Genomic DNA, 25,920 nt, shown 5'->3' with positions numbered 1-25,920 from the left:
CGCGAGAGGCGCCGTTTGCGAAAGCTCGGTGGGGGCAACCCTTGGATCGATATGGCGAATTTCCGTCCCCGGCCATCGTCGAGGCAACCCCTCCGGCTCGCAGAAGCTTTCCCGTAGCTTCAGGACCGGGCCCTTGGCTCGGAGCGGTCACAGTCGGAGTAAACTTTTTGCCTACTTTGTTTTTTTTTTTTTTTGGAAATATGAATTTTTAGACGATTTTTGTAGAAAATTTTCCCGTAGATTGATGAAATTATTGTTTCAGGATTGTAAAAAAAAAAAGAAAATTTATAGAACGAAATATGGTTGTAAATATGAAACGTTGATTTTAATTTAGTCAGTTTAATGAAACGATAGTTTTTTCTTTTGTGGTGCTAGCAAAATATTGAATAGTCTCTGGTAGAGTCAGCTGAATCGCTTCGTACAGCTACAGCTTCGTACTAAACTTATACGGTTCATAGAAATCAGTTAAAATTACGAAATCACGAGAGCTATTAATCGATTAACGCTATCAAATAATACGTTACATCGTAAATCTACAAAATTTTTTGCTGAAGTGGCAAAATACTTTCCGTGACGCGTTGAAAATCCTTTCTCGCGAGAGAAGTAAGATTAGCAGTTATTAGGAGGGACTCCAGGCATCGGTCTAGTATAATCGGCAGAACTAAATCATTCGTGGTCCTATACCATTGAATCACCCTGTCAATTCACAATCGCATATTTATTTGTCTTTGTTTGATGCGGCGCTTAATTCGTGCAGCGTAAATTACAATCAAACGATAATTTTTTCGGGTACAACAATTAATCAATCATTTTTCAATCCTTACAATATGATCTCACTGTGTAGATCTGATTTCGCAATCGCAACAGAATCTATGGTATTTTAGTGTCAAACAATTTCTTGGACACTACTGAGGCATTTTATTTTCTGCGCACTATAAAATGAACAAAACTTTTTTTGTTTGTGTGAAAATAATGTCAAGTTGGATGTATATTAACCCTGAACTTGCATTTTCAGAAACAAGTTTCGGTAATTGCAGAGAAAAACTTCCGCCTTTTCCGTAAGAAATGAAATTTTTTTGGGAAACTTTTTTTCCGAAGGTAGATACGATTTCTTTGTTTCTAAATTTGTACCGAAATTAGTTTGGTAATTGGATTTTGAGACAGCAAAAACATGCTAACGAACGATATAGATATTCTACCTATGCACATAAGATTAAATATTTTTCCGTGTTTTCGTTTTTAGTTTCAAAGATTTCACGGGGGATCAGAAACGAGCGAAAACGTGAACGGTTATGCGGCATGTATGGTCACCAGTTTCGCGTTTTTTTGCCTTTACGATCTCCGGAATCACCGACTGTTTTTTTTTTTTTTTATTCTTTACCAGGATCTCGTTTCTTCTCCTTCCACCCCCGTTAAACGTAGAATAAACCAACCCAAGCAGCGCACTGTTAACTTATCGAGAGTATCGAATCAACTGATTTTCACCCGGATGAAAGAGCGCGTTTTAAGCCAACAGATCATGCTGACTATACGAGACTGCTAATTACAGCAACTTCAAACAGACAGTCCAATGCTTAATTTTCTTGTCATATATGTAAGTTGAATTAGAGATGTCAATACGCGACTGATTGGTCATCAAGTCAAATCCGAGAAATTATTATCATTAGCCACAACTTACTGACACCTGTAAGCCGGCGGGGATTAACAATTTTTGATTTCTTCTGCCAAGGCGTGATGATGACTAAACGATTTTTCTTCATTGTTTTCAACTCTGCTCTTCTATTCCGCATTTTCAACGACCAAAAAACGCCAGCTATCTACACTGAGAAAAATTTCATCGTTTATAGTAACTAGAAAAATTGAGTAAAAGAGGTATCGTTAAAAAAACTGTTTCAATATTGTTGGGTTTACGAAAAACGAGGTACGCTTGATCATTTTGCGCTATTGTCGATCCTTTTTTGGTTATTGCAACGCAAAATCAGTTTCTCTGGTTTGCTATACTTTTTTGGTTGAACAAGGCTTTAACGTCAATTTATTCTTGCACGAGCATTAAATTTTCGCAACGGTTGCAAGAAAATATAGCAACAGCGATCGTAATGGGAAAGAATAGTAACGGATACCAGATTTTCCGGTAACGGCTAGAAAACTAATTTTCATTTTCTACCTAGAACTATATTTTTCGAACGTGGTAAAAAATGAAAGTAGTTAAGGACTGAGCGGTAACCGGAACTACAAATTTCGCTAAGTGTAGAAGATATTACATGAGAACTTGCTCATGGTGTCCAGTTGTCCTGTAAATATCCTTGAATTATTCTTGTTTCCTGGAAATATTCCAAATTTAAGGTTTGCTGGGAACGATATATTTATTTGTCTTTACTGAATAATTATTTTTTAAATAGTGAATATCCGCCTTGAATCTCGTCGTTCGTTTTTCCCTACCAACAGGTTGTAGAACGCCCTCTGCATTCGTGTGTTTTTATTTTTTCGGAATGTTCTTGAATAACCTGGAAATTTCTTGAAAATGTTCCTCAATTTGTTACGGATTTTTTACCAGACACCATGAGTTTGTGGTAATCGGGAAATTCCGATCGAGAGTCTGTTACGCCTGTAATAATGTTAACAGTAACAAACAAAAGCCCCATTAAATCAACGCATTCATCGAACACGTCGTACTGACAATAACTCTCAAAAACTTCTGAACTCTGCATACATTATTTCTCGGTTGATGTTCGCTGATATTTAAATGTCAGCGCTGCTTTTCGAACGCGCGTTCAGGCGGAAAACTGCCGGCTATTGGGTCCGCGGTCCCAATCATCCAAGCCGTGTGTCACAGACGGAAAAGAATGAGAAAAGAAAAATTGCTGTAGGCATCGCTTTGGATTTACCGTAAAAATTGTAGCTGATTCATGTCAAATTTTACTTGCATTCTTCTTGAAATAAATTTCCACAAAATGCGTCTATAAATTGATTATTTTTAAAAAGCATAAATTTTTCTCTGAATTTATTACCGTATTCCTGGGTGAACAGATTATCATCTTACGCACCGTACGTACACATGTAGGATGAATCGGGAACACGTGATTTTATGAAACTACTTTTACAGCCCCAACGGTTCACCTAAGATCTTTCCTTTTTTCATGCAACTATTACCTTATTATAATCCGCAGGCAACTAAATCCAAACATCATTTTTATGTGAGAGTAAACATCCAGAATCGAACAAAGTCTGAGGGTTGAACTTAGTTTCTGGTAACGATACCCGTTCAATAATTTACCCAAGATTGCTTGATTATCGAAAATGTTCCCACGGTCCTAACATATAACAATCTGGAATACGGTGTGTTTTTTTTTTTTTCATTTCATTTTCATTAATGATCATCCAATTATAGAAGTACGATTCACCGAATCATACGACTTATTTGTACAAAGGTCCAGAGTTATTTCAGGGTCAGATTATACCTTAGGTTGAATTAATGTCGTGGTAACAACCTTGTTTATCTCGAAAATTTGTCAGTTGATTGAAGTCTACGTATATATCATGTCAACGAAGATACCGTGTTAGAGCAGGGTGGTGATGGAGAAGGTAAAGGGGGCGTAGATTGAGCAACACGCTGTGAATGAGTCTGATGATCACGTCATTAGTGAATGTGCCTCGTTTGGCGACAGACGAGTTGTTCAGTAAATCACGCCGCGAGGCAGTATCTCGCTCCTAACTGACGTTTCCAGTCCTTTTGTTTCTTGCAAGGATCCCATGCGATTCGTTGAAAAGTTTGCACAGTTTCAGTGGCATTTTGCACTTGACGTTCATTGGTAGACGGAAGTAATCGTCACCAATCTGCATGTTATGCTACGCACCGATACTTCCAGTCAAATCTTAATTGATGCACAACGCTTTTAAGAACCACTAATGAGCTTTAACCGAGGCTTGTATTACTGAACTAACATTTGGGAAACTTTTTTACGAACGGAACAGGTTTTATGGGTTTCTTCTCGAGTCGAAATTGAGCGCCTAAAATTGACTCTACCGAGGTTTATATAAACCTACTTTGAAGGAAACTGGACCTAGACATTCTACGTTGAACTTCCAATTCTTAAAAATTTGAGAACAAACCCTACATTGAAACTTCAGCTCCTAAAAATTTGAAAATAAACCCTACATTGAACCTCTAACTCCTAAAAATTAAAGTACCAAATCCTAATTTGACGTTCTCAGAAGATGATTGAACCTATTTTGACGCTATTCAATCTACAGTTCCTCCATTGGACCTGTAACTCCTCCTCTATAGATGTATTATTACAGCGATATTCAAGTGTTCACAATTAATAATCAAAGAGCTATTCAGACATAATTTTGATGAGTTTCAATAACATTTGAAAATTAAGTATCGCATTTCGACTGTATTTATTCAACGTTCTTACGAATACAACAACCTTTTTAACGACAGGAGCTACAAGTTAATACAAACGCAAAATTCCAAAATTTATTGATACATTGAACTGTACTATCTTTGGAGGGTTAAACGAGGTTCTAAACAGACCCTACTTTGAGCCTAAACTTGTTAAATCGGGAAATTTCGGACATTTTTAGCGTCAAAGTAGGGTCTAATATTGCATTGAAATAGATCCTCTTCTACGTAGGGTTTAAAGTAGACGCTAAATTTCGACTCAGGTTTGGAGTAAAACTTTTGCTAGAATTCCCCGCGTGATTGAATTTTTTTGACTTATATTATTATTTGACAAAGCAAATATTGGTAATGAGGTTTTGAAGCGAGTCAAACTCCCGTTTCTCATTTTAAATATCTAAGTGAATTTATTACGGGTGAAGAGGTAATTTATATAATCTTATAACATACGATTTGAAATGTACATGCAGTTTGTTCTTCACAAAGTATCGTCCGAATCGTAAAACCTCTCGTATTTGGTCGTGGGTTTTTGAACGGCGTCGTAGTCCTTCCGTCCATCCTGAGCAAGGGGTTTTCCATCCTTGCTTGCCAAGTATCCCAAAAGCGGGCAGTAGGCAATGTTGACAATACCGACAACCCACATCACCCATGCGAATCCGATTTCCCTGACCATTTCACCGCCGATAATGGGCCCTGAAAATGAACGACGTGGAAGAGACCAAGAAAGAGAAGAGTAACCGGGTTGTCTTACTATAGCCGACATCGCCTCTCCAGTTCACACTCGCACTCTTGACCACGTGTGCGAGCAAGCTGCCGGGTACAGTAGCGCGTAAAGTCCTCAAGAACGGAGCGGTTCTTTTCAACGTGTTTAAAGTCGTTAGACTGAGAGGTGGGTGTATATAGGTACGTGCTCGAGACGGGCTGAATTTCGAGCTCTGTAGAGACCTTCAGCCGACTCGACTTACCCAGGGAGTACGCCAGGCTGACGGCTACTTGTTGCAAGGAGTAAACCGGTCCGTAACCGTCCTCCTGGTCGACCAACGACGCCAAAAGCGGGACGAGCGCCGCGTCGGCGATACCGATCCCCAGACCCATTCCCAGGTGCGGGATCACCAGCTGCGACATCGTCGTCGCCAATGGCACCAGGATCGCGCTAACGCCAACCAGGAGCATGGCAAATATGGCCGTTTTGTATCGGCCGATGCGATAGGCCACCATTCCGAAGAAGTTAGTACCGACCAAGTAGCCGATGCTGTCCGGAATGAAAACGGTACCCAGTTGCCATTTCTGAGGAATAAAACAGCGGTTGATAGCCTGGAGAAGCTCGAGCTTTTGACGAGTAGTATTTGCAACAACTCACTTTGGGCTTGACGTGGGTCATCAACCAGAGCGGAAGACACGGTTCCAAAATTGCCATGGCTGAAGTTGAGGACCAGATCGCTCCGGAGACTATTATAATCTTCTTGTCGGACAACAGGTACATCCAGTTAGTACGTGGTTCTGTCTTCTGCTGGTTAACAGTTGACATTCGATTAAAATTCCGGTTAACGCAATGCTCGCTGTGGAAGTCACTGCTTAAGTATAACACGAGTATACGAGTGACATACAAATAGAGCTTTTAGTCTTCGTTGATGAACTGTTACATGGAGGTTGTACCTGTTTTATCGTGTGAAAGTCCAGTGTGGCAAGTTGAAAAACTGAAATATAACCGAGATGATTACTACCTACAGTTGACTGACTATTGACTATGGTTTTGACTCTTTATGGTTTTGACACGAAGGAGGCACGTTCATGCTCTGTGATACCTACAGATCAGGAAGACTATAGCGACCGAAACGAGCAGCAGTGGTGCCGTCTTGCCACTCAGATCGTAGAGAATCGAGCCGATGGGATATCCCAATAAAACACCGAGGGCGATACTGCCTAGGACGAAACCCATGATCTTTGACCTTTCCTCCTCCTCCGAGTATCGTGAGGCCACCAACGACATGCCAGAGACTCCGATGCATGCGGAAGATACGCCTTGAATACTCCTTGCCAAAAACAACACCTCGTAAGACTGGCCGAACGCGAATACTGGAATTGTTTACGACTTATTAACCATCGATCGCAATACCGCCACGGCAAGTTCATTGATTTGTTGAAGGACTAATTTCTGGATGATTGAAATGTTTCACAGGATTTCTGGCCTAGTTGTTTCCATTTCTTATCGCTCACTGAGCTGCTGTGAATTTCGAAAGTCTTGGAAGAGTCAGTGAGAGTCAAATTTCATTTTTGTGAGCCATCGCGACGACAGTAAAGTAACAACTCGTAGAAAAATTACACCAATGTGGTTATCACGTGCGAGTAGAGTTATATATGTGTACTCACATAACGCAGCGAGCAGTAGATTCACGCTGCCTATCAGAAGTGGTCGGGCATAGCCCAGACTTCCCGTCAATGATCCAATCACTGGATTCAGGACCAGTTGAACCAACGCCTTGGAACTCAGCAGAAAACCCACACGACCGTTTTCGTCAGTTTCTGCATCAACGGTTGCATTGCCTTCCAAAGTATAGAGATAGTCAGGAATGATAGGTACTGAAATGAATTTTGAACGGTGAAATTATTTGTCTGTATATAAAGAGGTCTGTACGACGTCCCATATGTGGGAATAATACCATTCGATGAGCTTTGCAAAGCAATAAGAGAGTACAGGGGTAATCACACTAGCTAAAACAATGGACAAGGATCCCTAAGTATTAACGACAGTTTGAGATTCACGTCATATGTCGAGTTTGAAACTAATTTTTCTTCCACAACTGACTTGTAACAAGTATCTTGGATGCGTTTTATGACAAACTTGTTAGAAACTTTACATAAACATATCGAGATAATGTCTTTTAAAACTTGAGAAAGTTTTTGGTCAACTGCTTGAAAAGCTGACTCGATTTTCATAATCATAAATGTGTGAATGGTAAGTTCTATTTTGTACTTACCAACAACCGTCAAAAGAATGTTGTCCAAAAATAAGCTGAGATAAACCACCGAGACTAGAATCAATCTCGAATTTCTCAGTACTTCGAAACTCATTGTTAACCAAATGTCAAAACCAATTCAATGAACACGGTATTACAAACTATGAATATATCGAACTATGCTTAAACCAACTGTCAGGGAACATTAAAGTTTGACTGTATTCTTCCACTCAATAGCTGTGATTTCGTTCTGACGTTATTCCTGATTTCTCGTTCATAGAACTAAGCAACTTCGACTCCTCTGAGGATCCCATGACCTTGGGTTGAATATAAGTTTTCTTGTTCAATTTATTTTGTACAAAATTCACATGACAACTGGGAGTCTCAAAGATACCACCATTGCTTTTATAGGTTTTGAGGAAACGACTTGCGCACTCCTAGCCAATATGCGTTACGCCTCCTGGTACCTGTTCACCACCATACGGACCCGGGTTCCGCGTTACACGACTCACTGCATCTTCAACGTATGCTCCGCTACACCGTCGCTTATCTACGCGGCGCAGGCTCACGCACTTCTCGATATTTATGGTGACTTTGTCGACTGGAATTAAATTTTTCACAAAGGAACAATTTGCAGTATAGGATAATGGAAGAGTCCTCCACTATGTGGCCGCCCATAAGATACTCTAACAAATCTTATATTTCATCTTTCTTCATCGGCGACATCTTTTCACTTTCTTTTGCAACCAAGGTGAGCTATATTTTACAGGGGAGAAAACTCGTCATCATCGAAGTTTTTTCCTCCCTCCTCGATATTCCCTGATGAACGCAGCGTCGTGTGAAAAATTACTATTCAAATTGCCCGCGTTTTTTTTCGCTCCTGAAGCGATATCTCAATGCTCATTAATGTCAGTGCCTTAAGGAATTCCCAAGAAGGTGTTCACACCTTCTATTTCACAATTCTAATGGAAGTGCAGAAAACTCATACCGGTATACTATACACGATTACATGTGTGGAAAAATTAATTACTGGCTTATAATGCCGCTACCTTGCAGCTCGGTTGCAATGGTGCAGCTGTACTGCATTTCCTCACTCCTACACTGTCTCGCCCACTCGGTCACTCAGCAAGAAACACCTGTGAACCAATTCGTGGCAATTGAAATTGGATCCCATGCAATTTCAATCCCAGGTTCTAACCTGTACTCAACTAGCCTTAATCCTTTACGCGAGACGCTTCTCTTCATTTCATATTCCAAAAACTGTAATTTCTTGTAACATGGACATGGAATTCATGCGCATGGATTACTCGAAATCGTTCAGTTAATTGTTTATTTTTCGTTCAAGGCATCAGAGTTTCTGGTACGTAATAGTTGATCTTAATCAATACCTGAGAATTTCTCTCATGCAATAGTTCACTTACACTAAATGATCGTGTTTTAATAAATACATTCCAAGTACTAGAGAAATATTTTCAATATCGACTGAATATGTTCAGTTAATTCTTACACTTACACATCATTAGAGCCGCACTTTTGGTCTATGGTTATTGATTTTCGTGAAAGCCAAGTTTGCACGTTGTATGGGAAGTTTAAATCCTGGATTATTGTTACGTAAAATTCATTGTATCGGTTATTGTGGAAGACTCTGTAAAAAACTTTATCTCGTATATTTGTTTTCCGACTGACCGCAATTTCAAGATGTTGAATCAAACCCAGTGGTTTGATGCGATGATCAAACGGGTTGAGATGGAAGCATACGTCAGAAGAGCTTGGGCTGAATAATTAATTGAACATGCACAACTGAGATTCATAAAAATCAACAACCCTAATGTTGAAGTAGAGATGATATCTTCAGATCTATGAATATAATCTTGATACCATTGGTGACGCAGCTTATATCGTAGCTTAAGCAACAATTTTTGCTCCTACAGTTGTGGAGTTCGTCAAGTATGAGTTGAAGTTTGGAAAATATGCAGGATTGAACACGCGTGAATGAATGATTAATACGAAGATGTATCCTATGATTAACGAGATTGAATAACCAGCATCTTATATTAGAATTTAGTGATTCTCGCAACATCGTTCTCCTCTTCTTCACGGATAGCGGACTCCGTTAGACCGAGCCTTGGGCTCGAACACCTAGTTGGGTATGCTTCATCCGGCCCTCTGACATTCGGCGATAATCGACCCTCGACGTAAATGTCAGTCTCCGTGCAGTCCCGATCATCGAGACCAATCCGCGACTCCCGGAACCGCCTGGGATGATCAACGTTCATTTCCTTTGAACTTCTTCCAATCGGACTTCGCCTACCCTGAAGTAACAACGTGCGCTTTATTGGCTGTGATTGGTATTTTTAACGGTATACTTGAGCGTGGGATAATTCATTGATAAATTGGTGACAACTGAGTGTCCTGGACTTAAATTTTGGGGAATAATAAGAATTTACTTCTGTATTTTCGACGCAAACTCTGGGCACCGGCTGCAAATGATCAACTTCCCGCATTTCGGAGTTGAACGCGTAGTTGTTGTATCCAGGTCTCTGCCGAACATACGGGCTCACGCTTCGAGGAACGAATCTCGAGTTAGGACTGGAACATCCGTAGTAGTTAGGGTGGTAGGCCACTGTTGGTAGGCTGGCCACTCCCGCAGCTGCCGTGCTTCCGGGAAATGTGTAATCGTATAGTGCCTGATGAGACTGCAAATAAGGAAACTGGAGAAAAATAAGAGTAAACCGGTGGAAAAGATCGATCCAACTTTCAAGGTGAAATGGGGTAGGTACCACTGAACAGCGCTAACCAACAATTCAGATGTGAGACAGAGTCATAAGGCTACTGACCATACCGAAAGTCGATACCGAAAGCTTTCCGATCATCTTATGAACTACAAATAATAACAGCGGTATGCATAAAAGATGTATGATAAAGTTCTATTTACAAATCTGATGCACGGGAATATTAAAATGTACAGTGAAGCCATAATATAAATAAAAACTTAACTACTGTTAGGATACCTAGAAACTATATAGTTCAAAATAACGGGACAAAACTATCATAGTATTATAGGTTTAAACAATATTCTATATAAAAAGAGGAAGGTTGTGGTCTGGGTTCAGTTACAAGTGTTTTTCGGTTTACAAAAAGAAAAGATGACCAGCGTCGACATGGTCTTGATTCTAAAATTCCCGGTTATCCCTCTTATTCCATATGAAGGATTGAATTGGCACTAGATGGAAGATCTATATTCTACAAAAAAGTGGGAGCTTCTGGTCCAAGTTGAGGGTTCCACATTTCATGTTCGGGGTGTCACATGAGTCTAACCTGTCGAGCGATGGTGTTCGTTCTGGGGTCGACAGTGTAATCCTCAGGCTCGTACCTCGCCGAAAGAGTCTTGTCCTGACCAAGACGCGTGACCATGTAGTAGGTCCTCGGTATGAGAACGCCGAGTATGATGAGGTAGGCGCTGGCGATAACGCCAAAGGAGACAACGCAGTCGCGAGTTTCCGGTTCGACGAGAATGAAGCAAGTAATCCATACAGCCCAAACAATCAAGAGACCGATGACAGTTCCGAAGAAGCATTTTCCCTCACGGTAATTCCTCTGGATTTGAGCGATGAAACAGCAAACAACGAAAAGTTTGAGAAGGAGGAATATGTCGTAGCTGAGTAAGGCGACAAATGTGCAGCTGCGGATGATCTTCCCGGAATCGTTTTTGTTGAGGACGAAAAACATGGTTGATATGGTTATTTGAACGCTCGAAACGAAGAACACCATCAGACCTTGGAGGTACCCGTTGATGTGTGTGGTGAATATACCGCCGACCGAGAAAGCCAGGAACAAGGCTCTTGATAGCATGATCGAGAACGCGATTCCAATCGACATGCTGGTGACGAGGATTTTCCTGGAGTTCAGGTGTTCAACGCCGAACGTTACGTCGTTCATGCAGAAGGGAATCACGGACTGGAGCATAAAGATTGTCGAGAGGATCAGGACTATCGTCAACGCTGGATTACCGTCGAGAACTTCGTCGACGACGTAGCGGTAAACTATGAAGACGATGATGATGAGACAGGCGACGGTCCCACAGGCAACAACGGTCAATATAATCGGTATCCAGAGACTGGTTTTCAAAATTCCCCTGGCGTCACGATTACGGCCGTGACCAGGCTCGCCAATTCTTCGATGAAAGTTTGAACACTTCTCACAGCTGTTCGCGTACATTCTAACGCACAGTTTCGGCATCCTGGGTATGTGAAGGTCCGAGGTGATCTCACTGGTAACAGCGTTGATCTTGTAGGCGATGACTTCCTCCTCTTCTTCCCTCAATTTCTTCATCGTCACAATGTACTTGACCGAGTGGGCCTTCGGCAATATGTGCAGAGCATCGTAGACCTCGTTATACATCATCGAGGTCTTCTTCCTTGAGCCAAAACGCGGCAGTACGCATTTCGCGCCGTTAGGACACGTCTTCTTCTGCAGCTCTTGGAGCGAACGAGCCGTCTCCACGATCGCTTTACCGATGCTGAGAAGGTACGGTGAGTGTATCACCGACTCGCCTGCTGTTCGAAGAAACGTGTCGGAGCTGGAAAATTCTTCAAGCAAGTCGAAATCGAACGGCTCTGTTTTTATGATGTAAGAACCGGGTGGCACGTGATCTGTAACAAGTTGAAGAAGCTTTTCGATGAATTTCTTGTTTTGGCATTCTGATCTGCAATGCGAAAGTGTTATCACAACGCGGCAACAAACTGCGGGAAAATATAAATGAAAATTCGTTACATGAAACAGAAGGATTAATCCTAAAAGTAAATAAAAAAAAAAAAAAGAAAAAAACAGTGCGGCCAAGTGATCGGCTAAGTGGAAAAGCTCGTAAAAGAAGGGGCTTATGGTGTTTCGGTATAGAAGGTACAGACTGGATTTGAGTTGGGAAAGGCGCGCCTAATTTCAGGGGTCTTAGGTTTTGATGGAAGTGCGAAAAGAGGAGTACAGAATGAACTTCGCCTACCATCGACGTGAGAGCCATCCAAAGGCAGAACCACCCACGTTATTTCTGGACCGATTATTTTTTCGCCGTTCTCGATCCATATTTTGATCTCGTCCTTGCTTCCCGCAACAGCGATCACCACGTGTGTAGAATTATCCGTGTCCAAAATTTCCGTGTGGCTTTTCAGACAGATTCCGGCTTTCCGGCTGATGTCCAAAAAAACGTTCAAAACGTCCGGCGAATTCGAGAGGAACAAATCTACTACTTCGTACTTGGTGCTCAAGAAATCCACCATGATGCTGACAAGAGGTTTAGAGAAATTTTGATCGCTGTACGAGCTCATTGGCACAAGGCTAAACTGTTCCAGTGGCTCTAGTGTCTCACGGTACTCGTTCGGAACCAAGATCCCCAGTTCGTAGTAGGATGTGCAATCTTGTTCCACCGCCACCATCAGGGCCTCCTTGAAAACTGCCATCTTATCGTGACAACTGTCACGAATCTTCACTCCTAGCGAGGCAACAAATCGAGGTGGTAAATTCTCTGATTCTGTAATCCGAACTTTGATCAAAATCTGCGCTAAAGTTTTACCTACCCAATGTGAGACCAGGGATGTAATCATACTTGTTCAACTTCTCAACAACGTACAGCGCTGTGGTGACTTCTTGGAAGCCTTTGGGAGATGAAACGTTACAATCTGGCCCGTAGTTTGTGTCCGCGAATACTGAAAAAGCAGTGGAAACACTGACCATTCAATTCGCCTCTATACTGTCTGCGTAATAACCTGACAATATTCATAATTATTCCAAGAATAACCCCAGTAACAAAATGATCCATGCGATTTTCTTGTCATTGAAAAATTCCTGTTCATTGCAGTAATTGAAAATCAGGTATCAAGTTTCATCCTCGAAACACAGGACTGGGAATGATGAATCAATTCGGTGTGAACTTTTATGCTAGGAGTTCAGAGCTGATCATTGAATTTGGAAAAGAAATGGTGTCACATGGTGTCTGGTTAAAAATCCGTAAAAAATTCAAGGACATTTCTAGGACATTTTCAGGTTATTCAAGGACAATAACATTAGAATGTTGACAGGATACTAAAACAATTCAATGATAGTTTCCAGGACTTTTGAAGGACAAGCAAAATTCAAGGGTATTTCCCGGACAACTGTACACAATATGTCAGATAATTCCGACTTACCGACGATGATCGCGTCCCCGCTCACTTCCAAAAGGGTTCGGTTTCTCTCGCATATTGAGTAATCGTTCGCGAACGCGATACCGACTAGGTTTAAAACGGTTAGAGTGAAAAGCGTCCGAATCGCCATGCCTGATGCCTGCTTTGATGCTCGCATCGTTCATCGAAAGTGACAGGGCTGCAGTGTATGAACAGTTTGTCTTTGTACCATGGTTAGTCGAACGGTACTGAACTTGGCCTCGTATCACATTGTTTAAGGCGTTGTTCTTTCGTTTGTAGTCGATGTTTTGTCGATACGAAGGTCGGTAAGCAGTTCGGGGTACAACTTACGCCCATATACCTCCTATCTATACTTGTGTCGTTAAATATCTAGCTGGAAACAGCGAATCGATTTCAGCGAAAGTAGCGTGCTCGATGTGAACCAAGAATCGCAATTGCGCAGCATGGAAATATTCCCTTTCAGGTAATCGTAACTATTTATTCTTTGGGATCAGGTTGAAGCCTGCGTTAATAACACACAGCATCACGTGACACTAAACGATTTTCCAAACTCGTCTCGTAATTAAACGATTCGAATCCCAGGGGATAATGGAAGCTCCGGACTGGATTCGTCACACATGAATTAAGTTACACAGTGCTGATTGTTAGCGGATATCTGCACAGTTTTAAAAACCTGTTTTAATTATTCCCGGTTTTGGGTTCGGAAAGTCTTCGAGCAATGGGACCTTATCACAGCGTGGGTTACATTTATGCAAGCTTAGCTTTTTGGCTTGGTTAGAACGAGTGACGCGGAACCGACTGACATGTCATGTTAGTGCCGGAGCCCAACAGCTGACAACGGTTCATGGCTTTTCAAAGGTGGGCAGGTGCCTCACTGTGCAGAGGCCGTGACTACAACGTTCGATATCGAAGCCGTACTTTTACCCTGCCTGCCAAGCTTCGTTCGCTAAGCGTTAAGCGAATTAGTCATTTAGTCGTATACCAAATTGCGCAACGCTTCTTGTCGGGGATAATGTGACGGGTCCGTTCTCAAACCGTGACAGGGATAACCTTCGCTTATGATTCCACAATCTGGGGTTAAAGTGAATAAAGAAAAAGTTTTTTCTTGACCTAGGTATTGATGAGAGTTGATTTATCGGATGGGGCCACTCGGGCCGAAACGTCAACTAATAATTGTCTTCTCATTGACCTTCATTCATATCCAATAAATCAACTCTCGTTAAAGTGAACAAAGGTCTTCCCAGTCCACATTATTTCTATATACCGTTTCCAAACCATTACGTAATGATCTTTGATTTTGTTTAAACTATTCTAGACTGTCTCACCGTCCAATAAAAAATTTTAAGTTCGGTTGTTCTTTTGTGCATTGAACCTATGGCTTTTCACCAAATCATCTGATATCCTCATATTTGCAAGTTTATAATTGATTACAGGTTGAGAAAAAATACTTTGCTTGATTATGTGATTTATTGGAATGTGATAATGTGTTTTAATAAACATGAAGTTACAGAGATTGCCGTACATAATTTACCGTGTGTGGATAAAAAGAATTTAGAATTAATCAAAACGAATTCTGGGGTCGTTCCAATTTGCAGCTATGGACTGTTGCGAATGTCTCCGTGTAGGTAAGTTGACACGATGCCGCGTTGTTGTCGAAGGTCATCTCGCCCACCTTAAACTCAGGGTTGACTGCGACCTGTGAATTAACGAGTGACAGGGAATGACCATCAGTCTATAGTTTAGAACCGTCGTAAAAGTGCCATTCTCTGACCATAGCTTTTGGGACTAAGTGTTCAGCCGAAATTGCGTGGAACACGATAAATCAATAATTGCGGTCTCACCTTCATGGTATATAGCCCGGGGTCAAGTTCCGAAATGTCAACCCATTGACAGTCGATGTTGTGTCTGTAAATGTCCGTACAGTTTACTGAGATTCCCTGATCTCCGTACTTCTCGCATTTGTATCTAAAACGAGGCGTGAAAAAATGGAATTAACGTTGTGTGTATTGATGTTTTGTTAGAGAAATCGAGGGGAAACAACTTGTAGGTGTACCATTAGGTTTTTAGGAGGCCTAAAAATGCGGCCAGCCAGGCCGAAGCGGCTTACTTGAAGTGCCAAGCGACGCTGATGTCGTTATCAGATTCAATATTAGTTTACCACTCGTCGAAGTATGGATTAAATTAAGACGGGCTTCGTTTCTGTCTTACTTATATAGCTACATGAATTAAATTTGGTAACTACAGACCTTGGCTCGACGCCTGGCAAGCACTGATTATCTTCGAGACAGAAGGACGCTTTGTGACCCTCCGCAACTCTGTTTCCTCTCGCATCGATTATGTCGAATGTCGCGAAAACTTCCATCGAATGATAATGCCTGGGAGCGTGGTTAGTTTTGGAAAAATAAGAAAGAGATTGTTTGAATATCGGGGTAATTTGAGCCTAATCTTCTTTCGTCCGTTTAGTCCTCAATGGACACTTACATGTGGCACATGTGCCATTCCCATAGATGCTTCGGTACCGAGGGACGAAAATCGGCTGTACCAGCGTTGAGAATCCTCGCTGTGAACCTCAAGAGCCGTCTGGTCTCAAGATGCCAGTTATCCGACTCCTTCTGAATCTTGTAAGCCTGAGAAGCGACGCAATTTTCCTCCATCGCGCACTGTAGCCAGTATAGTTGGCGGTCCTCGAGGTGCGCGGTTCTCATCAGTTCCAAGTGGTCGAAGACCAAATCCGCAATTTGCTGAACGCAGATGACGCTCGCGATGTTCTCCGCGACTCCTAGATAGCGTGGGACAGTAATAAACGTTAGCGTTTCGACACCACGGTCCATGCGAAAGGCGAGGAAGCAAACCACTGGCAGTTTTACCTGGACATTCAAGGACTTCGTCGTGGAGACAGTGCGCCAAGTTCGGCTCGTCGCCATGACACTTGACACCGCTGATCTTCATCGGCATCCGGTTACCGCCAAAAAAGTTTGTCTGTACAGCGTCCGAAGCGTAGCCAAGGCCGAGCTGCTTGCAAACCACGCCAGCCTCGAAGAGAGACCATCCATCCCCACAGACGACACCCCATTCTGATGAAAAGGTTCGTCACTCGTCAAACTATACGTTCGTTCTTGTAATTCGATCGATTCAGAAGAAAAATATTACGCGCTTATTCACTCGTACATCGGGTGGCAAGCTATTGCAATGATTTCATCCGGTTTCATCTGAGTTCAAGAGATTTCATGCGATTTTATGCAATGTATTATGATTTCAAAGTGAGTTCCAGGGATTTCATGTGAATTCCGTGGTTTCAAGTGGTTTTATGCGTTTTTATCAAATGAATTCAAAGTGAGTTCAAGTGATTTCAAGGAATTTTAAAGTAACTGCTATTCAAAGTGGTTTGCGATATCAACAAGTGAATACCTCGAAAAATTCAATGTGATTCTAACGAGTGGGGTGCTTCTTCGACTGAGGCACAATGGGTTTTCAATTGGATTTTATACTCCATCTTCGCAACGAAGGTGCGTGTGCGACTTCGTTCAATCAGTGCGTAGTGCTTTGTTGTTTGTCGTTTTATATCGACGGGTCGAAGAAAAGTAGGTAAGGCACGTCGGACCGCCAGGTAAATTGGATCTTTGGCTCTACTGGGAGCACCTACATTCCGCCCTGTACTTTTCTGAGAATCGAGAGCCGTCCAATTTGCTCGGTGGTCCAACACACCCCACTTTCCGCTACCACTCACCATCCGTTCCCAGCTTCACCTCGACTCGACCTTCGCTCGGTATCCGACCGCCGACCAACCTCACTGCCATCCCTTGGCGGTGGACGTCTTTGATCCTCTCCTTTCGCCGCTTAACCGCCGCCGGTGCCGGCGTCGTTGGCTCATCCTCGTGAGCGCAAATCACACCGGCTGCTTCGCTCCCTTTGCAGTCGGATTGACCCCAGCCGTCGAAACGGCAACTGGCCAGCGTGTCTTCAGTACCGTCGCAGTGGATGTTGTCCATCCAGAAACGACCTGGGGTAATAAATCTTACCTCTTACAATTAATCCTTTGATTCAAGTAGGGACGCTCAGCGTCCTACGCTGAGAGAAATGTTTAGTTCCGGTTGCCGCTCAGTCCTTAACTATTTTCATTTTTTACCACAATCGAAAAATATAGTTCTGGGTAGAAAATGAAAATTAGTTTTATAGCTGTTACCAGAAAGTCTAGTATCCGTTACTATTCTTTCTCATTACGATCACTTTTGCTGTATTTTATTGCAACTGTTGCGAAAATTTAACGCTTGTGCGAGAATAAATTGACGTTAAAGCCTTGTTTAACTAAAAAAGTAGAGTAAACCTTGCAAACTGATTTTGCGTTGCAATAACCAAAAAAGGATCGACGATATCGAAAAATGTTTACACGTACCTCGTTTTCCGTAATTCCAACAATATTCAAACAGTTTTTTTTAACGATACCTGTTTTACTGAATTCTTACAGTTACTAAAACAAATGAAATTTTTCTCAGCTTACCTTATTTTTCCAGCTTTTTATTTATGAAACTAATTTTTTGGTAACAAAACACTCGAAGTACGCTAAACTTCTTCAGTTTGTCTGCTTTTTGATGACGACACGCGACGTTTTGAGAATGACTGATGCGAATTTACTGCGATTATTGGGTGATGGTAATATTCATAGTAAATTTGCGCTACAGGACAAAAAACGAAAATATACCGCATTGTTTTTCTTTCTAATTTATAACAATGCTCGATGTATAACTTCAGCAGCAAGTTTTACAGAAAATTTCTGGCATGATTATTAGCATTTTCATTTTTGAATATATTCCTTCTGAAGCGTTTAGCTCACATTATTTAACTAAAACCTTGTATCGTTTATTCTTAGAAATAAGGTACCGCTCGAAATTTTTCATTTTCGAAAGGAACTGCCTTACTAACTAATTAACTAACTATCCAATAGAACAGAACATTTGGTTCGAGGTATCGAATTTATCACATATTGTCGCAGAGTCACGTTACGAAGAATCAGTCGTACGATTTCTTGCAAACTGTTAAACGGATGAAAAATAATATATTTTCGAAAAGGATGAAAAAGTGACGTAATGCCGTTTAAATCTGAGTAGACAAGACAGTTGCTTGTGTATTTTTTTTTTTCTGGCACAACGTTTGAGCAATACATCCGATGTTGAAATTTTTCTAATTTTATTACAATCACGTTGGGTTTATTTTCGACGATAATGACGTTTATACGAAGGCAACAAGCAATTCCGTAAGATTAATAAAACCCCTCGTTTAAAATTTCCTCGCCTTGAAATTGAGCCTCAAGTTGTGCAATTTTTATCACAAAATATAATCCTTCACAAGCTCTGATGAGACTTCTCGGTCTGTTTACAGAATTGTGTATATATATATATATATATATATATATATATATATACATATATACATATATTATATTGACGTTTTAAATACATTCTCTACGTGCCGGAGGCATGCCAATAAGCATTAAGTAAACAGGTCTGTATTTCTCGTTAATTTCATTCGGCGGAAATTGTCTCCTTTTCAATGTAAGGACCCGTCACGCTCGGCTGTTTCCCAATATTCACCGATACCCGGAAAATTCCTAATTATCATCATCATGTAACATCCAATCAACGAGATTTGAGAAAGAGAAGGAGGGCGATGTCGAAACGAACAATAAACCCAACTACTATCACCTGGGACTTGTTTGTCTTCCGAAACAAATGAGAATTCGGGATTCTTCGTCATCGGTAAATCTCTCTCGATTGAGTTAATATTAATTCCACCGATGCGATGGTCGGAATGAATGGAAAGACCGAAGAAGTCCGGAGTAAAAACTCGGTTGCGTAAACAGTTTTTTTTTTTTTTTCAATAGGTCAACATTCCCAATCGTCACTTTCGTATAATGTGTCTATAATCCTGATTTACGATCTCGCACATTGCAAACATTTATCGAGTGTGTTTTATCTCAAAGAAATTTCACACATCATCCCAAATTTAATCGGGTTTTAAGAGCGTGAATAATATTTCTTTTTTTTTTTTTTTTTTCATCACCACCGAGTAGTAATATTCACCCTAATTAGTTGACAAAGACCCGATAAAATATGAAGAAAACGACGGTTTTTTAAAGTATTTGAAAGATCGACACAGTTCGATATAAAATGAGCGGAATTTTAATAATGTTATCACAGAATGCGTGGGATTTTTCTCCCGCGAAATACATTTTTTTTTTTTTTATTCATTCAGGTATAGTTGTTGAGAAATTTTTAAGAAGAGTTCGAAGTCTTGAAAAATTTCCGAAAGAAAGAAGGTACGTGAATTTCTGAGATTCTCTGCGAACAGATTTTTTTTTTTCGAAGCTGTATTAGGCACTTTTTTCTTACAAAAAAATCGAATCTTGTATTCTTATATAATGCGCAAATATCCTTACGCCTGGCTTGTCCGAAACGGCCATTGGTCGTCTGTCTTGTCGCACTTTCAAAGCCCAATTGCCTGCAGACGACATTTGCCTCCATGTAATCCCATTCATCGTCACAAATGCTGCCCCACTTTCCATTGTGCAAAATTTCAACGTTTCCTAGAAGCAAAATAAGAATAGGAAATAAGCATATCGCTTGATTTACAAGCAAAGTTTGTCCGGCAGTTTTTGCACGACGAGTCAACCTCACATTCACCCTCCGCAGTTGTTGTATCGTACACTTTGCATCGAATATATTTCAACGATTTTTCGTTGCGTAATAAAATAACGGGATTGTTTCGTTGAGCGTGAAGAAATGATCCAACCGGTACAAATAAATTAAGGTCATCTAGTATTCCTACCCTCACCGACCGAGCAATTCTTGTGTTAATTCTTGAGTTTAAAAAGAAACGATCCAACAGGCGCAAATAAATTAAGGTCATCTAGTATTCCTACCTTTACCGATCGAGCAATTGTAGTTTATTTAATATAGGAGGAAAAGGAATGAGCTTGCTCGGTCGGTAAAGGAAGATATGAAAGCTTTTATACCTCTTTTATCTTTGATAACTGCTAGATCAGAAAAGGGGGTAAAACTGGTGATTTCACTTTTCGTAACAATATTATAACCAGTTGTCAGATGGAAAGGAAGTAGATTATTAATTTCCATACCAGGGCTTTTGTTAAAACTGAGGGGAAAATAACTCGAGGTTCGAGTGACGAAACAATCTTTCAATTTGAATAAATTTAATTTAATTTCTGCAGTTCAGCTTAAATTTTTATTCTTTGAAATGGTTTTTTTTTTTTTTTTTTTTCAATTCACTACATTTTTTTTTTTCTTGACGCTAGAAACGTTTGATTAACGCGAGAATCAGTCAAAAAGATACGAATAGCATCAAACAATTACAGCTGACGAGGAAACTAAGAGACGTTAATTTATCGTCAAAGTTTCTTCACATTATCAACAATTTCGCAACAGATAATTCCTACTTTTCAATTACTTTTATCGAATTCTTTGACATATTTTCTCATTTTCTTTCTAATCATCTTTCACGCTGCGAAGAAAAAGAGCTCTGAATGTGCTTGATATGATATTTTATAACGTGGTCTCATTGCCCAGATTTTTACCCTATAAGTATACCTCGTGTGGTCGCGGTTAACACATTTTCACATCCATTCGTCTTGTACGTCTACAACTTTCACAACTAGTTATCTATGAATTATTACGCAATATTTGTGGTCTAAAGTTTTTTAAACTTTTTTCAATAACAATCAAAGTATACATCCTGTATTACATGTCAAATCTGAATTTTGTACCTTTCGAAATGTTCGCTGATTACACCGGTTAACACAAATTTTGAGTCTCGGTTCTATTACATGTGAAATTTTAATTTCTTCCAAGTAACTGATCAAAAAAATAATAATTTTATTGGATAAAGTTTGATTTTTTAGAAACCAGAACGATATTCCGGATTTTAAGAAAAATTACCTATCTTCACAAACATTTATTGTTAAATAACAATTAAACAAACTCCAGTTTTGCATTTAAATTTTTATAACAAAAGTGATTCAAATGCGAAAATGAAGTTTGTTCAATTGTTGATTACGATGGTTGAGAAAATGGGTAATTTTTTATTTTTTTCTTCAATCCAATGTATCGTTACGGTTTATATAAAAGTAATTAAATAAAAACAAAGGTAAAAAAATTAAAACAGACTCAAAATTCCCGTCGACCGGTCATATTTATCAACATAAAAAAGACAAACGCAAACCTTATAAGCAATAAATGAAGATTTTTGTTATTATTACTCGACTTCTTCATTCAAAATGAGCATTCGATTTTTTTCTCTATCGAATTTTTAACTCAAACAGTTTTCGTTGCACAGATTTTATGATAGTGGTGGATTCTGCTGGTCTAATTTATTGACTGTAACTGTCGGACAACAATTTAATTATAAAAACTTTGTTGCGTATTAAAAAAAAAAAAAAAAAATAACAAAAAAAAATCCTACAAACTGTATTGAAAGTGGAATAATTTTAGTTTACAATTTTCACGGCCAGTAAAAATGAGAATCTTAACAGTGTCGAAAAATTTACACTATGAAAAATTGTTTCAGACACCTCAAACTCCGAGGAGAAATTTTGTTTACATTTTTTTTATCCATTTACCAGCAATAAATTACGTATGTACTTGATGAAATTACAAATGTAAAAACCTACAGGAAGTTATAAGAATCTTTGCATAGGATTGATGCACAAAGAATAAAAAATCCTTTAATAACTAACCAAGAGAAAAGAAAAAAAAAAGTAACTATAATTTAGCTAATTAACATTCAGATCTCTGATTCATTTGCAGTTCTATTCCTTTCTGCTTTCATTTTATTCAATTTCTTACTCTTATCTAACCAGACCCCTCAATATTATAGAATAGCGAAAAAAAAAATCTTTTGCTGATTGTAAAACAAAAAGATAAACAGTTTTTACGTAATTCGAAAGTTCCGACTGTTTATATTCATAATTTGGCTCAATGTAAAAATGCTCGATTTCATTGGGCACAAAACGCATATAATAAAGCAAATCTCGACTTGTATTAATTACTGTGTGCGGTTTTTAAGTCGCTGCACAATATTTGTTCGCCTATAATATTTTACCTTTGAAAATTGTGGGCGGAGGTTTTTCTTTACAAAGCGTAGACGATATTCAGCCGAGCCTTTTACGGAGGTAAACGGGAATGAATGGCTTTATAATCAGGTGAACAATGGCTCAAAGTATAATAAAATAAAATTAACAACGGGTAGTAATTGCATTATAAGCCGAGGTGTATTCACGCTGTTTGATATATTTTTACAACTAGCTTGCGTATTTTTATCTTTCAAATACAACGGTTGTTATGGAACCTGTTGAACAACCGTTTAACGAGTCTGAATTGCGAGTCGAGTTTAGCAGCTGAAAAAAACGTGGCTCAGAGAGTCGTCAGCGTAGAGGAATGATAACGCCGTTTACAATAGTACGATTTTACGAGCCCTCGTGCAGCGTGAATATCAACAGACTGATTTAGAATCAACGCCGATGACGACGTATCCGTATTATCTGAACTTGAAATAATAAGATAATATCAAGTTACATGTGACTGTCGTGTCGTTAGGTTAAAAAAGATCCAGCGTCGTTTTTTAAAACTTCGTAGAAACGGAGATATCGATTCGAATAAATTGAAATAATCTGAAAACGTGAAGAGAAAAGAATATCGTTAGAGCAACAAAAAGGCGGAAAATTGTATATTCTATTAAAAAATCATGACTCGATGAATTTTCAATATTTTCAAATTAAAATTGACTCGGTAATCCTTAGCGAAACAACAAAGTACCGGAAAATTCATCATTCTACTAAAAAATCACGACTCGATGAATTGTTCAACGTTTTGAACTGAAAATTGACTCAGTAATCTTTACTGAAACAAAATTTTGAATCAAAGAAAAAATCTTAAAACAACCGAGTACCGGGAATTTGATCATTCTACTCAAAAATCATCACTCAATGAATGTTTATTATTTTAAACTGAGAAAATTCAAAACTTTGAAACATCGATATTCCGGATTATTGGAGATTTTCAGTCCCCTGAATTTCTGGCTTGGTAAAATTTCACGATTTTGATCTTTCTTTGCTTAGGATTTTCGATATTTTTACGTTCGGAATCCCGGTCATTCTGATTATCGGATTTTCTAATTTTTTGCACCCACTCGTTGATTAAACTCCGCTGTGCGATTATACTTTAATTTGTCCGAATATTACTACAATTTTCCATTAAATGAAACAATTGACGAAATTTTTCCAAATTTGCAGAGTTTCGAAATTGAAAATCAGTCAGTTATCCGTAGCTGTATGATAATTTTGAAAATTTCTGTTTCTTTACTCTTTCTAACCAAATATATTTCCTCGGTTTAGAAAACTTTCAATTTTTACCTCACAATCAGTTTCCCGGCGTCTGAGTATGACAATTTAACAAGAAAACGAAAAAAAAAAAAATATCTCGCCGTTTCAACGAAACAACAAAATCTCCGCAAAGGGAATAAATAATTAATCGGTCTCACGTACCTTCGTAATCACCGTTTCCGCCGACGAGTTTTATAGCCCCTTCTTGTTTTTTCAATTTCCTAAAGTCTTTTTTCAATTTCCTGACAATCTTCGCCCTTGTCTCACGGCTGATGTCGAAAGCGGCGTTTTCAACCCCGGTTGAATTGTCAACCGCGTCAACGAACGCGAGACAAACGATCAATCCCGCGTATAAGTACAATTTGTACATTTTCGATGTGAAAAAAAAAAAAAAAAAAACGTGTTTTGGTAAAAAAAATAATAAATAAAGGAACGAAAAAAAAACAAAAAAAAAAAAAAAACCCCGCTCCTTTCGCAGGAAATTCGATGATATCAGCCAGTCCTCCGGCTTTTTAAAAAATCAATCGATCAAGGATCTTTAAATTCTTCTCGCCGTTCAAGATCCGGCTATTCAAACCGCTAATTGCGTCAGAAATCAACCGAAAGCTAATCAGCGTTGCGATCTCGATGACCAGCCGATGACCCCCGGGGTGAAATTTTAGCGCCAATGGTCAATCTGTCGCGAGTGAAGAGCTTTCAGCAACTGGCCTAAGATCCGCGTTCCGTTTGGTTATTAACCCTGTCAATTATACCGTTCACACAGTCAGAGAACGTTGTTGGTGGTCTTTCATTTGCCTCGCTGCGTCTGTTTCTTCACTTGGCAATCGGACCTGCACGCTTATGCAATCCACGTCATAACCGCGTTTCATGGGATTAATTGATAATCTCGATAAATAATAAATCGATTGTTTATGCATTAGAGGACCGTAATAAGTCGTACGGAACACACAGGGTTCGTTTATCCCGGTGGAAAATAATTTATACGCCAAAGTGCAGTAAAGCGTAGTTCGTTAAAAATTGTAGGATATATTCGAAAATTTTAGGAAGTCTTCCAAAAGCGTACAGCGTGTTGAAAAATCGTCGAGGATTGTAGGATTTTTCATACAATATAACGAATATTTTATACAATGTTTATAAAAATCTACAATTTTATATAAAAGATAATTGTAATTACCCATAACGGTAGAAATGGATTTTTTTTTCATAGAAACACGTGAAATTTTGTAAAAAAAAAAAAAAAACTACCAGTTCGTAGAAGAAATGGCGAACATCTAAAATTTTCTATGAAAAATAATAACAATCTTGGAGCCAGATAACATATATTTTTTTTATCGTTGTATTCAAAGAAATTCTTTGAAAAGTACAACTTTTTACGAACTCCGTGATTTCGTGTACATAAAAAAGAATACGAGGTTTTACGAAAAATTGTGACAATCGACGATTTCGGAATTCGATAAAGTATGAAATAGTACTATCGAACCGCCTCTAGATGTTGCATGTCTCTCTCTCTCTCTCTCTCTCTCTCTCTCTCTCTCTCTCTCTCTCTCTCTCTCTCTCTCTCTCTCTCTCTCTCTCTCTCTCTCTCTCTCTCTCGCAAGAAAAAACTTATCGCAAAATAGTTGAAGATCCAGCAGAATTTGGGTCAACATCCCAAGTCCGGTCTTATCATCTTTTATGTACGATTTGGACGGATTTAGAATATCTGTCGTACATTTTTCAACTCACCGTATCATCAATAGATGAGGCTTATGAAAAAACTAACATTTTTTATTTCACTAAAGCCAAGGAGTTTCACGATATTCTACAACAAATTGTATTCATTTCAAAATTTGATATTAAAAACATGATCGCGTAAATCCGAGACATTCTACACTGATGTATTAAAAACGACGAGAGCAAAAAAAACAAAAACAAAAGTACGGTGATCACGTTTGTTGTTAGGTGCAAAAATTATTTCCACCAGGGGTTTGTTATACTCGTATTTGTACAGAACTGTAG

At 39.4% G+C, this 25,920-nt stretch overlaps 3 protein-coding genes across 6 annotated transcripts; all 3 read right to left on the bottom strand.

Moving 5' to 3' along the window:
- Window positions 1–4,605: 4,605 nt before the first annotated feature.
- Window positions 4,606–8,076, bottom strand: LOC107220837 (synaptic vesicular amine transporter). Of its 2 annotated transcripts, none has more exons than XM_046746180.1 (7): window positions 7,381–8,076; window positions 6,773–6,982; window positions 6,212–6,478; window positions 6,059–6,099; window positions 5,763–5,912; window positions 5,368–5,689; window positions 4,606–5,095 (listed from the first exon to the last, which is right to left on the bottom strand). In XM_046746180.1, exons 1-7 carry the CDS (start codon window positions 7,472–7,474, stop codon window positions 4,881–4,883), a joined length of 1,299 nt encoding a protein of 432 aa, XP_046602136.1. In that variant the 5' UTR covers window positions 7,475–8,076; the 3' UTR covers window positions 4,606–4,880. The 2 variants fall into 2 exon arrangements, with proteins under 2 accessions (XP_046602136.1, XP_046602138.1); XM_046746182.1 differs by having other exon boundaries at window positions 5,763–5,909.
- A 599-nt stretch (window positions 8,077–8,675) lies between these two features.
- LOC107220848 lies at window positions 8,676–14,428 on the bottom strand. Of its 3 annotated transcripts, none has more exons than XM_046746178.1 (6): window positions 13,539–14,428; window positions 12,930–13,078; window positions 12,359–12,844; window positions 10,678–12,011; window positions 9,807–10,070; window positions 8,676–9,671 (listed from the first exon to the last, which is right to left on the bottom strand). In XM_046746178.1, the coding sequence occupies exons 1-6, from the start codon at window positions 13,697–13,699 to the stop codon at window positions 9,414–9,416; spliced, it is 2,652 nt and encodes an 883-aa protein (XP_046602134.1). In that variant the 5' UTR covers window positions 13,700–14,428; the 3' UTR covers window positions 8,676–9,413. The 3 variants fall into 3 exon arrangements, with proteins under 3 accessions (XP_046602134.1, XP_046602135.1, XP_015515098.1); XM_046746179.1 differs by having other exon boundaries at window positions 9,807–10,055; XM_015659612.2 differs by having other exon boundaries at window positions 12,930–13,058.
- Window positions 14,429–14,987: 559 nt separating this feature from the next.
- LOC107220838 (lysyl oxidase homolog 2) lies at window positions 14,988–24,655 on the bottom strand. Its single transcript, XM_015659598.2, has 8 exons — window positions 24,085–24,655; window positions 19,969–20,115; window positions 17,263–17,535; window positions 16,403–16,609; window positions 16,017–16,314; window positions 15,782–15,910; window positions 15,377–15,500; window positions 14,988–15,231 (listed from the first exon to the last, which is right to left on the bottom strand). Exons 1-8 carry the CDS (start codon window positions 24,290–24,292, stop codon window positions 15,097–15,099), a joined length of 1,521 nt encoding a protein of 506 aa, XP_015515084.1. The 5' UTR covers window positions 24,293–24,655; the 3' UTR covers window positions 14,988–15,096.
- Window positions 24,656–25,920: the final 1,265 nt, after the last annotated feature.

The sequence above is a fragment of the Neodiprion lecontei genome, chromosome 7 (assembly GCF_021901455.1).
Source record: "Neodiprion lecontei isolate iyNeoLeco1 chromosome 7, iyNeoLeco1.1, whole genome shotgun sequence".
Classification (NCBI taxonomy): domain Eukaryota; kingdom Metazoa; phylum Arthropoda; class Insecta; order Hymenoptera; family Diprionidae; genus Neodiprion; species Neodiprion lecontei.
The sequence above is the reverse complement of the archived record's forward strand: the minus strand, read 5'-3'. Positions and strand labels throughout refer to the sequence as shown.

Coding starts and splice junctions, on each gene's coding strand:
- LOC107220837 (XM_046746180.1), bottom strand. CDS start 7,474: ATGAGTTTCGAAGTACTGAGAAATTCGAGATTGATTCTAGTCTCGGTG. Junction 6,983..7,380: donor CATTCTTTTGACGGTTGTTG/GTAAGTACAAAA, acceptor AATTCATTTCAG/TACCTATCATTCCTGACTAT. Junction 5,913..6,058: donor ACTTTCACACGATAAAACAG/GTACAACCTCCA, acceptor ACTGTTAACCAG/CAGAAGACAGAACCACGTAC.
- LOC107220848 (XM_046746178.1), bottom strand. CDS start 13,699: ATGAACGATGCGAGCATCAAAGCAGGCATCAGGCATGGCGATTCGGAC. Junction 13,079..13,538: donor CGGGGACGCGATCATCGTCG/GTAAGTCGGAAT, acceptor TTGAATGGTCAG/TGTTTCCACTGCTTTTTCAG. Junction 12,845..12,929: donor CATCCCTGGTCTCACATTGG/GTAGGTAAAACT, acceptor TTGCCTCGCTAG/GAGTGAAGATTCGTGACAGT.
- LOC107220838 (XM_015659598.2), bottom strand. CDS start 24,292: ATGTACAAATTGTACTTATACGCGGGATTGATCGTTTGTCTCGCGTTC. Junction 16,610..17,262: donor GGTGAAGCTGGGAACGGATG/GTGAGTGGTAGC, acceptor CCTTTTCATCAG/AATGGGGTGTCGTCTGTGGG. Junction 15,501..15,781: donor TTGCCAGGCGTCGAGCCAAG/GTCTGTAGTTAC, acceptor GCCTCGTTTTAG/ATACAAATGCGAGAAGTACG.